At 46.1% G+C, this 14,001-nt stretch overlaps 1 protein-coding gene across 1 annotated transcript; it reads left to right on the top strand.

Annotated features, from left to right (window-relative positions):
- Positions 1–294: 294 nt before the first annotated feature.
- Positions 295–11,096, top strand: TMEM61 (transmembrane protein 61). The gene is made up of 2 exons (XM_077823607.1): positions 295–644; positions 10,811–11,096. Exons 1-2 carry the CDS (start codon positions 295–297, stop codon positions 11,094–11,096), a joined length of 636 nt encoding a protein of 211 aa, XP_077679733.1.
- The last annotated feature ends 2,905 nt before the right edge of the window (positions 11,097–14,001 follow it).

The raw sequence follows: 14,001 nt of genomic DNA, 5'->3' as shown, positions 1-14,001 counted from the left end.
GGTTCAGGGGGCCAAATTCCCTCCTCAGACACATGTTCAACTCCCATTTGAAATGGTGGGAACTGCATATGTGAGAGGAGAGTTTGGCCCATAGTAAGCAATTTAAGAGGACACTGAAGTCTCTAAGCCACAGAGTGGTCCTTGCTTGACAGCTGTCCCATCTGGAAGGTCCTGCCTTCTGGAAACCATGACAGCATCCCTATCACCTCAGTCCCTGTCCTCTATTTCAGCATGACCTAGGCCCTGTCACCTTCTCCTTTTGACCTGTGTGATATCTAGGCCTCTGGCTGTAGAATGGCTGCTTCTTTCCGCTATGGAGTGACCATCACTGGAGCTATCCTGCTGGTGACAGGAACGCTTTGTTTTGCCTGGTGGAGCGATGGAGAGGTGGGACCCACGTCTAATAACGATGCTATGGCTGTGCCTCATGGAGAAGCCAAAGTGGTGCCGAACTCCTCCTCCTCTAATGCACTGCTCAGGTCTGTCAGCTTCTTCTGCTGTGGCATCGGTGGCATCCTCCTCCTCTTTGGGCTTCTGTGGTCGGTGAAAGCAAACGCTCGGGGGATGTCTCGACACTATCAGTACCACTTCTCTAGAGACCTACACTACTTCACCGTGGAACCTCTTGATAAAAGGACATGCAGGTTAGTGCAATCTCTGCTACCGATGGCTCTCAAAAGGGAAACGATGTTTTTTTAAATACGAGTTCTTTTAAACCCTAGTTTTCATTGATTTTTAGGATTTCCAAGACTGGACAATAAGTAACTTACATGATTAAACTACCATATAATAAAGCTGAGTGTTTATGTAGGATTTTAGATTTCCAAAGCACTGATCAAACATAACCTCCCTCACAAAGGAGATGGGAGGGTTAGTTAAGTACTACTTACTCCAGTGTAGCCAACTATCAGGATTTTTAATCACAAGTATTCACTGTTTCTCTGAAAGCCCCAGCTCCTGGAATCAAGAGACCCTCAGCCTTTCTTTCTTTCTTTCTTAGTAAGTTTCTACCTTTCATGGCTTCAGAGACAAGCTTGAAAATGTGACCTGAGTGAACTCTAAAGGCTCAGAAACCAGAGAGCAAATAAAAGAATCCCAAACTCATGGTTTTTAAGCCAAACACATGATTTGTGGGGCCCGACTCACAATGTTTGGGGTTGGCAATACCTTAGTACATACCCTTTTCCTACTGTGGGCCACTAGGAGATTACTACCTTAAGAAGACAGCTCTCTATGCCAATTCCACATTTTCCCTATGGTAACTCTAGTCCTTGGTTATTTTAAAAGATAATATTAGGACTGCATCAAGACAAGGTAGAAATAAGCTCACTTTGTTGTGATGGATGCTGCTGCTCAGATATATTTCCCATTGACCACTTTGTGTCTGCAGTATATTTCCTCTCCACAGGGGTAGGACTGTGTGCTCATTAGCATCAATACTCCTGTAATTCTCTGTAGTCTTAATTGCTTTGTTCCTGTCAGGTTGCTTCGCAATTTGGCTCATGGTTGCTGCTGCTTCATAGCTGGTGTCATCAGGAAATGTGGTTGTGATTGTTTTTACCCTCAGAGGAACAACCACCAGACAGATTGTCTCTGTGACAGGTTTCAGGTTTTGTGTCATGACCCAACAAGCTGAAGACTACAAGAGACAGATTCTTCTGCAAGAATCTGTGCAATTGAACCCTTCTGGCAGGGCACAACTGCCTCTTGTTTCACTTGCCTGCGCTCCATTATTGTGACAGGTACAGCTCTGCAAACTGCTTGGAAGTGTTGTGTGGCTCAACAGTGCTGTTTGAGAAACTATGGGATGCCATAAATATTAGGGCTGGGAAAAAATGATTTGTGACATTCAACCTGATCATCCTGCATTGGGTTGGGGGCTTTTGCTTTAGGAACAGCTCTCTCAGCTGGTGCGAATCAGCGACTGAGCCTCCCTCAAATCCCATGGGAGTCTGGTCCATTGCCCAGTTGCTTAGTTGTGAGCCTTTTCCTTTTGCCTAACCTCAACTCTCCCCTCCTAAACTTTAGGGGAGGGCTGGAAGCATACCACTGACTGTAGCAGATGTTGATTTCCGGGCACGTACCACCACCAGGAGCATGTGGCCTTTCATAGAATCATAGAATATCAGGGTTGGAAGGGACCTCAGGAGGTCATCTAGTCCAACCCCCTGCTCAAAGCAGGACCAATCCCCAACTAAATCATCCCAGCCAGGGTTTTGTCAAGCATGACCTTAAAAACTTCTAAGGAAGGAGATTCCACAACCTCCCTAGGTAACTCATTCCAGTGTTTCACCACCCTCCTAGTGAAAAAGTTTTTCCTAATATCCAACCTAAACCTCCCCCACTGCAACTTGAGACCATTACTCCTTGTCCTGTCATCTGCTACCACTGAGAATAGTCTAGATCCATCCTCTTTGGAACCACCTTTCAGGTAGTTGAAAGCACCTATCAAATCCCCTCTCATTCTTCTCTTCTGTGGACTAAACAATCCCAGTTCCCTCAGCCTCTCCTCATAAGTCACGTGTTCCAGTCCCCTAACCATTTTTGTTGCCCTCCGCTGGACTCTCTCCAATTTTTCCACATCCTTCTTGTAGTATGGGGCCCAAAACTGGACACAGTACTCCAGATGAGACCTCACTAATGTCGAATAGAGGGGAACGATCACGTCCCTCGATCTCCTGGCAATGCCCCTACTTATACATCCCAAAAATGCCATTGGCCTTCTTGGCAACAAGGACACACTGTTGACTCATATCCAGCTTCTCGTCCACTGTAACCCCTAGGTCCTTTTCTGCAGAACTGCTGCCTAGCTGCTCGGTCCCTAGTCTGTATCGGTGCATGGGATTCTTCCGTCCTAAGTGCAGGACTCTGCACTTGTCCTTGTTGAACCTCATCAGATTTCTTTTGGCCCAGTCCTCCAATTTGTCTAGGTCCCTCTGTATCCTATCCCTACCCTCCAGCGTATCTACCTCTCCTCCCAGTTTAGTGTCATCTGCAAACTTGCTGAGGTGCAATCCACACCATCCTCCAGATCATTTATGAAGATATTGAACAAAACCGGCCCCAGGACCGACCCTTGGGGCACTCCGCTTGATACTGGCTGCCAACTAGATATGGAGCCATTGATCACTACCCGTTGAGCCCGACAATCTAGCCAACTTTCTACCCACCTTATAGTGCATTCATACAGCCCATACTTCTTTAACTTGCTGACAAGAATACTGTGGGAAACAGTGTCAAAAGCTTTGCTAAAGTCAAGGAACAACACGTCCACTGCTTTCCCTTCATCCACAGAACCAGTTATCTCGTCATAGAAGGCAATTAGATTAGTCAGGCATGACTTGCCCTTGGTGAATCCATGCTGACTGTTCCTGATCACTTTCCTCTCCTGTAAGTGCTTCAGAATTGATTCCTTGAGGACCTGCTCCATGATTTTACGGGGACTGAGGTGAGGCTGACTGGCCTGTAGTTCCCAGGATCCTCCTTCTTCCCTTTTTTAAAGATGGGCACTACATTAGCCTTTTTCCAGTCATCCGGGACTTCCCCGGATCGCCATGAGTTTTCAAAGATAATGGCCAATGGCTCTGCAATCACATCCGCCAACTCCTTTAGCACTCTCGGATGCAATGCATCCGGCCCCATCGACTTGTGCTCGTCCAGCTTTTGTAAATAGTCCCGAACCACTTAGAATCATAGAATATCAGGGTTGGAAGGGACCCCTGAAGGTCATCTAGTCCAACCCCCTGCTCGAAGCAGGACCAATTCCCAGTTAAATCATCCCAGCCAGGGCTTTGTCAAGCCTGACCTTAAAAATCTCTAAGGAAGGAGATTCTACCACCTCCCTAGGTAACGCATTCCAGTGTTTCACCACCCTCTTAGTGAAAAAGTTTTTCCTAATATCCAATCTAAACCTCCCCCACTGCAACTTGAGACCATTACTCCTTGTTCTGTCATCTGCTACCACTGAGAACAGTCTAGAGCCATCCTCTTTGGAACCCCCTTTCAGGTAGTTGAAAGCAGCTATCAAATCCCCCCTCATTCTTCTCTTCTGCAGGCTAAACAATCCCAGCTCCCTCAGCCTCTCCTCATAAGTTATGTGTTCTAGACCCGTAATCATTTTTGTTGCCCTTCGCTGGACTCTCTCCAATTTATCCACATCCTTCTTGTAGTGTGGGGCCCAAAACTGGACACAGTACTCCAGATGAGGCCTCACCAATGTTGAATAGAGGGGAACGATCACGTCCCTCGATCTGCTGGCAATGCCCCTACTTATACATCCCAAAATGCCATTGGCCTTCTTGGCAACAAGGGCACACTGCTGACTCATATCCAGCTTCTTGTCCACTGTCACCGCTAGGTCCTTCTCCGCAGAACTGCTGCCTATCCATTCGGTCCCTAGTCTGTAGCGGTGCATTGGATTCTTCCATCCTAAGTGCAGGACTCTGCACTTAGCCTTATTGAACCTCATCAGATTTCTTTTGGCCCAATCCTCCAATTTGTCTAGGTCCTTCTGTATCCTATCCCTCCCCTCCAGCGTATCTACCACTCCTCCCAGTTTAGTATCATCCGCAAATTTGCTGAGAGTGCAATCCACACCATCCTCCAGATCATTTATGAAGATATTGAACAAAACCGGCCCCAGGACCGACCCTTGGGGCACTCCACTTGATACCGGCTGCCAACTAGACATGGAGCCATTGATCACTACCCGTTGAGCCCGACAATCTAGCCAGCTTTCTACCCACCTTATAGTGCATTCATCCAGCCCATACTTCCTTAACTTGCTGACAAGAATACTGTGGGAGACCGTGTCAAAAGCTTTGCTAAAGTCAAGAAACAATACATCCACTGCTTTCCCTTCATCCACAGAACCAGTAATCTCATCATAAAAGGCGATTAGATTAGTCAGGCATGACCTTCCCTTGGTGAATCCATGCTGGCTGTTCCTGATCACTTTCCTCTCATGCAAGTGCATCAGGATTGATTCTTTGAGGACCTGCTCCATGATTTTTCCAGGGACTGAGGTGAGGCTGACTGGCCTGTAGTTCCCAAGATCCTCCTTCTTCCCTTTTTTAAAGATTGGCACTACATTAGCCTTTTTCCAGTCATCTGGGACTTCCCCCCGTTCGCCACGAGTTTTCAAAGATAATGGCCAATGGCTCTGCAATCACAGCCGCCAATTCCTTCAGCACTCTCGGATGCAACTCGTCCGGCCCCATGGACTTGTGCACGTCCAGCTTTTCTAAATAGTCCCTAACCACCTCTATCTCCACAGAGGGCTGGCCATCTCTTCCCCATTTTGTGATGCCCAGCGCAGCAGTCTGGGAGCTGACCTTGTTAGTGAAGACAGAGGCAAAAAAAGCATTGAGTACATTAGCTTTTTCCACATCCTCTGTCACTAGGTTGCCTCCCTCATTCAGTAAGGGGCCCATACTTTCCTTGACTTTCTTCTTGTTGCCAACATACCTAAAGAAACCCTTCTTGTTACTCTTAACATCTCTTGCTAGCTGCAACTCCAGATGTGATTTGGCCTTCCTGATTTCACTCCTGCATGCCCGAGCAATATTTTTATACTCATCCCTGGTCATTTGTCCAATCTTCCACTTCTTGTAAGCTTCTTTTGTGTTTAAGATCAGCAAGGATTTCACTGTTAAGCCAACCTGGTCGCCTGCCATATTTACTATTCTTTCTACACATCGGGATTGTTTGTTCCTGTAACCTCAATAAGGATTCTTTAAAATAAAGCCAGCTCTCCTGGACTCCTTTCCCCCTCATGTTATTCTCCCAGGGGATCTTGCCCATCAGTTCCCTGAGGGAGTCAAAGTCTGCTTTTCTGAAGTCCAGGGTCCGTATTCTGCTGCTTTCCTTTCCTCCTTGTGTCAGGATCCTGAACTCGACCATCCCATGGTCACTGCCTCCCAGGTTCCCATCCACTTTTGCTTCCCCTACTAATTCTTCCCGGTTTTTGAGCAGCAGGTCAAGAAGAGCTCTGCCCCTAGTTGGTTCCTCCAGCACTTGCACCAGGAAATTGTCCCCTACATTTTCCAAAAACTTCCTGGATTGTCTGTGCACCGCTGTATTGCTCTCCCAGCAGATATCAGGGTGATTGAAGTCTCCCATGAGAACCAGGGCATTCGATCTAGTAGCTTCTGCGAGTTGCCGGAACAAAGCCTCGTCCACCTCATCCCCCTGGTCTGGTGGTCTATAGCACACTCCCACCACGACATCACCCTTGGTGCTCACACTTCTAAACTTAATCCAGAGACTCTCAGGTTTTTCTGCAGTTTCATACCGGAGCTCTGAGCAGTCATACTGCTCTCTTACATACAGTGCAACTCCCCCACCTTTTCTGCCCTGCCTGTCCTTCCTGAACAGCTTATATCCATCCATGACAGTACTCCAGTCATGTGAGTTATCCCACCAAGTCTCTGTTATTCCAATCACATCATAATTCCTTGACTTTGCCAGGACTTCCAGTTCTCCCTGCTTGTTTCCCAGGCTTTGTGCATTTGTGTATAGGCACTTGAGATAACCCGCTGATCGCCCCTCTTTCTCAGTATGAGGCAGGAGCCCTCCCCTCTCACACGCTCCTGCTCGTGCTTCCTCCCGGTATTCCACTTCCCCACTTACCTCAGGGCTTTGGTCTCCTTCCCCTGGTGAACCTAGTTTAAAGCCCTCCTCACTAGGTTAGCCAGCCTGCTCGCGAAGATGCTCTTCCCTCTCTTCGTTAGGTGGAGCCCGTCTCTGCCTAGCACTCCTCCTTCTTGGAACACAATCCCATGGGTCAAAGAATCCAAAGCCTTCTCTCCGACACCACCTGCGTAGCCATTCGTTGACTTCCACGATTCGATGGTCTCTACCCAGGCCTTTTCCTTCCACGGGGAGGGTGGACGAGAAGACCACTTGTGCCTCAAACTCCTTTATTCTTCTTCCCAGAGCCACGTAGTCTGCAGTGATCTGCTCAAGGTCCTTCTTGGCAGTATCATTGGTGCCCACGTGGAGAAGCAGGAAGGGGTAGCGATCCGAGGGCTTGATGAGTCTCGGCAGTCTTTCCGTCACATCGCGAATCCTAGCTCCTGGCAAGCAGCAGACTTCTCGGTTTTCCCGGTCGGGGCGGCAGATAGATTTCAATACAATAGGAATTGCTGGGCCTTGCTCGTGACGTAATCAAACCTAGCGTCCTTCAGGCCAGCTGGCTCTGCCCATGTACGTGCTGATCTTAGCCACCTTTCTTGCAGCACCATATGCAGAAGGATATTTCAAGATGCTGTTTTAGGAATAATAGTGGGCATCTCACCACAGCATCTGGCAGCGGTTTTCATTGACCTTGCCGTCCATACAACTAATCTCAGTCATCTTAAATAGAAGCAAGTTGTATTGGACACAGGGTAAAAAAAACCAACACACACACAGGAGAAAATCATCACAACTAACTGCTAAGTAGAACGGAAATGCAGTTAGACAAAAGACCTGATCCAAAGTCCATTAAGGTCAGTGGAAAGATTCCCACTGATTTTGATGGGCTTTGGGGCAGACTCCCCAGCACCCCAAAATGCACATTTAGCTAGGTACTCTTCACCCAGTTTGAATCTCTGGGACTTGTTCCCAGTTCTGAATCAAAACCATTTTTTCTTCTGTACTCATGCTCTCTGTCTCTGAGTGACTTCAGGGATATTTTTGAAAACAAAATAAATCACCAAGGGGAAAAAAAGCCTGTAGAAGTGTCTTCTATAAATCAGGCTATGGGAAAAATAAGTCTAAAAGGAACATAAGCACTTACTGTAAAAATTCTCTCTTGGGACACAAAGTACAGGCTCCTGATCATCCAGAGGCTTTTTGGGAAGCTTTTTAAAATCCAGGGCCAGAGCCTCAGCTGGTTCCAATCAGTGTAGTTCCTTTGGCTTCAGTGGAACTACACTGATGCACACCAGCTGAGGTCTGGCCCACTAATTTTGGCCCTTCTCCTGTACTACCCCCATGACCTGGTGGTGATTAGCTCAGTACTATGGGTTCACCACAAACACACAGTTCAGCAAAGAAAGCTTTGCCGTTGTGAACGAGCTCCTTCCACCCCAGCAGCTGTGTTGGCTTTTGCACTTGGAAACCTTTGAACAGAGCAGAGCAGAGAAAGGTCATTCTGTTTCATGGAGGATTGTGATATTTTTAAATTGGTGGTTTCATTCCAAATCAGAACGAAACCAAAATTCTCCACAAAGGGAACAGATCCCCAACTCCAGGGCAGTCTGCTTGGTGTCTACCCCAGAGCTGCAGGCCCTGGAAGACCTAGGGTCCCCTGCTCTAAGGCCACCTGGCAGATAGGCTGCCCTGGAGACATAGACCTGGGGAGCTCTGGGCTCTCCATTTCTGAGGCAGTCTGGCAGGTGGGCTGCTGAGGAGCTGGGTGGGCGAGCAGGCAAGAGCCAGGCAGGTTTCAGTCAAATCGCTGCCTTCATCAGAAGTGAATGTCTCTGTGAAATGTTTTGTTTTCCACAGATCAGCAAATTCCAGTGAACAAATGTGTTCTTGGAATTTTCCCACCCAGCTTCTATTGAATGTCCCACAGCCGGCCTGGGGCAACTTGTTGACTTACAAAACTTGTTTGTTTAAAAAGGCCAGTTTCTCACCATAAGCTAATTGGGCAAATTCTGGCTTGCAACTGTATTAGCCCTGCTGAGAGCCTGAGAAGCCTGTTGACTGGTGTGTGGGTGTGAAGAGCTCCATGTAAAGAGCTGCACACAAGAAGCCCCTTGCCGTGCACAGCAAGAAGAAATGTATTGGTCCTACAAACCCCAGGAACAATGCTGGATGTTACTATTATTTATATTATCATAGCGCCTAGGAGCCCTCCTCATGGACCAGGACCCTATCGTGCTTGGGGCTGCACAAACAGAATTCTTGAGCATCATCTACTACCACCTTATCTACTAACTATTTACCTATATGCAGACGTTCCCATTTATAGAGCACTCCTGTAACAGACGGCAACTCTAACAGTGTTCGTGCTAGGGCAGGACTGAGACCCGTTGGCAGGGCAGTGTAGGACAGCTTGCACAGCGGCTGTCTGGGTGCTGCCTGGTCTGTGGATAATTCAGGTAAACACCTCACATGTAAACTTCATTGTGTTCCATTCTAATGATGAAAGTCTCCTGTGGTGACACATGCCCACCTTGTTCTGGCATTCAGTCCCAAGTTTTTGGCTCCCTTAGGTACAATAGTCTACAGACTAAGGAAGAATCATGGCGTGATGTTTTCATGAGATCCCACAGGGTTTCTCTGGAGCGTGTGTGTATATGTGTGTCACCATGTCCTAACACTGCAATACAAACCTCAAGTCTCAAGCCAGGCCCTTTTACAGGTTTAACTGAGAGGTTTGTGGTCATGGCCTTACACACATTTCCCACCCGCTTTGAAAAATAATCTTCCCTTCAAGGAAAGGGGAAGTGAGAAGATCAAAGGTTGTGCAAATGTTTTACCTGTACACAGCCTATGTTTACTCAGCAAAACAAAATTGAAAGGCACAAACATTGTGTTTTTCCCAGGTTCTCCGCACTGAAGATTAGTTAATGATTAACAGTGGACATTATTAATACCTAATAAATAATAATATAATATGTATTTGGCTTGTGGCAGCACCCAGAGACCCCAGACAGGATCTGAAAGGCACTTGGACAGCCCCAGTCTCTCCTGCAATAACTTCTATACCCATGACTGCTTTTGGAACCCTCATCCTCCCTTTCCTCCATTTTCCCTGCTTTCATTTGCCACACTCCCTTCTTGCCTCTTGTTTCAAACTATACCTGATCAGGCAGGAATGCAACCTAGCAGCATGTTTGTACTGTCCTTGGCAAGTTAGCACAAAAAGATCTTGGTTCGTCACTGGGGTCTTTGGTTCTAAACTACGTGAAGATATTTTTAAAGACATAAATAAAGTCAGCTAGCCCCAACTGCAACAGAATCTAGGCATCACTGGCTGGCTGAATCCCTCTAGACATCACAGCAGAAGTAAACGCTAAAGAGCAATTTGAAGGAGAGGGTGGGAAGGAAGCTGGAAGCTATAGCATCTCTCCAGGTCTCCTGAAAATCAGCTGCACGATCATGTCAGATCAGGAGAGGCCCATATTTTGGGATGCCCAAACACACAACTTGTCGATGCTGTAGAGTATTAACAGTTTCTCACTTTTCGACACACTGTTATAAACACCACCACATGGTGCAGAGTGGCAATGGACCAAAATTGCCTTCAGCACTGTGTGCCTTCAGACACTTTTGATGGGGTTTCTCAAACGTCTTTCATTAAAGTGGACCACGCTTTCATGAAGAAAATTTCTCTTGAAACAGCTCCCTTGACTTCTGTGTGATGATAATAACAATTGCTTACATTAGGAAGTAATATGTAGCCACACTTTAACACAATGCTTAGCATCTGGAATGGAGGAGAAGCCACCAGCACCAGGGGCACAGTAGAAGTTGTTAGATGCTTAGCACTTCTGCAACTTTTGTGTCCAGCAAGCACTCTGTACACCACCACCAAGTCCCCTGCAGGCTCACTTTGGGACCACAGTCTAAGGACCTCTGGTTTAATAATTGTGACTATTCTTATGCAATTGGTAGTGGTAGGTTCCCCCCACCCCCTGTTAAAGAAAGCGTAACCTGGTCAAATTCAAACCTCTCTTGAGTTTTGGAGCAACTGCTAGCTAATGCGATAGCTACTTTTACCTGGTCCATGTACTTCATTATAAATCCTATTTTATAATCTGATGCATTTGATTTGGTTTAGCTTGATGCAGGTTTGCTTTGCTTTTTGTTTCAGTGCCTGGGATGCCAATACTATCCCCACCTACGAAGAAGCCCTGAACTGCAGGCCTGCTCAAAGTACCCTCGGTTATATACCACCTCATGGTGGGAAGGAGGAGACTACACCCCCTCTGTACGGAGACTTAGATGAGGATGATACGTGGCCAGGTTGCCGCAGACGCAGCTCCTCAGACAGTGTACTGCTCAGGACCATGCCATCCAGGAGGGAAACAGAGTCACAGGGTGAGCCCAGCGCTACACCACCGCCCAGCTACGAAGACATCAGTGTACATGGCGTGTGATCTATGAACCACATACAATGCGTTGGACTCTATAGATTGCTGCCTCGTCTGTTTGCTTTGGAGCCTGTCCTTTCCTTCTCTAAAGTAATGATCATGAAGTGAGAGGGGAAACATAAATCAGCTATTCAGATCAAAATGGCTTTTCTGTCTTTTCTAGGAGTAAATCCAGAATAATTACAGTAAATCCAGATAATCTCAATGCTGCCATTTTCTGAGTTGTGTGGATAATCAGAATGTTTTCAAGCTTTCATATTTTTAATACAATTTCTGATGATTGCAAATATTTGACAGGTAGCAGGACAGAGAAGAAAATATTTTTGAGAATCTAGGATGCCTGTTGAAATGCATGGGGAAATCTTTACAAGAAAGATCCAGCCAAGACTAGCATCTTAGGGTAACATTTTTATAAAAGCTTGGTAACTTAGGTGCCTAAGTGCCATCTTAAGAAATGATTTAGTCACTAAGCAGGCTAAGCTGCCTTGCCACTCAGTGACACCAGCTAAGATTTTCAGTGGTGATTTTTGGGTGTCCAGCATAAGACCCTTTAAAGGGGTTTGATTTTCAGACGGTGCTGAGCAACTCGCCTCTGAAAAACAGGCTCTTAAGGAGCCTCAAGTTGAGCACCACAAACTTGAGACATCCCAAATCACCAGTTTCTTTTGAAAAGCTTGGCCTTGGCTCCTAGGTGCTGAATGTACTTTTGACAACATTTCCCTAAGTCATTCGGCTCCGAGGTTGTTCTAGTAGATAAGAACGCTGGGACTTAAGCTTTACTCAACCATTGGTCATGAGCTGAAGTGCTCAGCACCTCTGAAAATCCAGCCAGTATAGTGTGTATATATATGGCAAAAATGTGCTTACTTCAATAGATTGTTCGCCCAGGAGGAAAAAAAACCCAGCTTCCCTGTTCTGTGAGCAATGCAAGACAAACTCTCCCAAATAACGTCTTGTGGGGAATCCTTGATACTAATTAGCTAATGAGTCGAGGGCAGAGCTTTATAATCTGAGTGGCTTGTATTCAGCCTGCTGTCCCGCAAAGTCAATCACTTTGCTGCTGTCTCATGGAAAACCCATGAGCTCCAGAAACAGCTGTGGGGCACACTTCTGGCAATTGCAGGAGAATAGGGGAGAGGTAGTGTTGTCACTTTTATGGATGGCAATGATGGCTAGCCAGTGTACTTTATGACTGTCATTCGCCATACACACGGACACAAATATAGGAAGTGCAGAGTTCTCGCTGTCGTGGGAAATCACACATAAGGCAGTGGGAGAAAGCAAGCCTATAAAATCACCATGGTGACACATATCAAAGCATTAATGGGCGGGAAGCAATCAAGCAGCTTCAGGGAATCAAAATGTATGACCATTTTAGAGTGAGACTAAGCTAGATCCTCAGACAGTGTAAATTCACAGAGTGCCATGGCCACAGAGGAACTACGCGGATTACACCAGCTAAGAATCTGTCCCCAAGCCTTTGGAGCATTGCCTCTTTAGTGGAAAGTCTGCCACTGAGTCCATAGGAGTGAACCTCTCCCCAGAGCTTACAGTAAATGCTTCACATTCAGACTGGAATTGTGTAAAAGAATTTGTAGTTGCAAAATAAAAATCTCCTGTCAAAATTGTTGCAAAGTTTTAGGCATTCCCTGTGTGTGGGAATTGCCAGGATCCTGATGGAACCTTTATGATTCTGTGTGCGTATCCGATACAGACTCTCTAGAGACATGAGGCGATGACGAAGAGTAGCGTGTAGTCATTGCTTTTGTGTGTGTGCTGGGGTTGTGGGGTCTCTATTTTCTAGTTGATTTATTTCTCCTTTATGGGGCGGGGAGGGGCTTGTCTCCTCCTATTTCTTGGGCTGGGAGGGGTTGGATTTTTTTTGTTTTTTAAGGAATTTTTGCTTGGTTCTTTTGTTGTTTGTTGTTGCAAACTGAAGTTAATGGACAATCTTCCCCCCCTAAAAATATTAAAGCAAAAATAAAGTATATACTGTGCTTACAATTAATTTTCCAAAACTGTGACCAAATAATTGCTTATAAAGGACATTTATTCATATCTCAGCTGTTTCCTGTTTGTTCTCCCCTCCAGACAAATGACCCCAAATACTTATGCGACTTCACTTACTGCCTTTTGGTCTTAAGCATGTAGTAGAGTTTTTTTGTATTTGTGTTTGATTTTTACCTAGTGCACTATCACTGTACACCCAGAGCCACTTAAATACGTTATACAGTTTCAATAAACAAATGCGCATCTAAGCCAGCCGTGAAGGCCAGATAAAGTATAGGCTGTTGTCATTTGATCCTTGGCATCTAAGCAACAAACTCTGTAAAAGAGGGATTGTTGTAGGGTTTCTTCTGGCAGAAGGCCCATAACCTTAGATGTGTCCTCGTCAGAGGACGTTTAGGTTGTGAAGTGCTCTGCAGACCCCATAGTAGATATGGAAGAACAATTCAAGGACCTGCTCTGCATGTGTGGTTCAACAGCCTTAAAACAGCACTGCTTCTAATAAATAATCTCTCACTAGCTGGGGATGGTGGACAATATCCAAAGCCTAATCAGTCCCCATGCTCAGCACAGACAGAACTGATGTAATTTCACTCCTTGCAAGCCATCTTCTAAGACTAACACTTACTAGTGTGTGAAGGAAGGCCTGGCTCACGAAGAACCTCCACATTCAATGAGAGATCCACATTCAATGAGAGAAACTTTGAAGGACGTTCCTGAGGTATTTTTCAAATATTGTTTTTGCTCTCTCTGACCATGAAAAGCTGTTCTCCTGCCATTATCTTTGCTCCTTCCCTCCCTCCTGCACTCCCACTGACTCTTTATGGCAGGGTAGCTGGCAGTTGGTTTCTTTGTATTTATTTACAAAGAGAATTGGAGCATTTGTTTGGGAAATAGAGCCAAA

The sequence above is a fragment of the Eretmochelys imbricata genome, chromosome 8 (genome assembly GCF_965152235.1).
Source record: "Eretmochelys imbricata isolate rEreImb1 chromosome 8, rEreImb1.hap1, whole genome shotgun sequence".
Classification (NCBI taxonomy): Eukaryota; Metazoa; Chordata; order Testudines; family Cheloniidae; genus Eretmochelys; species Eretmochelys imbricata.
This window is presented reverse-complemented; position numbering and strand designations above follow the sequence as displayed.

Excerpts from the sequence above, each read along its gene's own strand:
- TMEM61 (XM_077823607.1), top strand. The coding sequence starts at position 295 with ATGGCTGCTTCTTTCCGCTATGGAGTGACCATCACTGGAGCTATCCTG. Across the intron at positions 645-10,810 it reads CTTGATAAAAGGACATGCAG|TGCCTGGGATGCCAATACTA; the intron begins GTTAGTGCAATC and ends TTTTTGTTTCAG.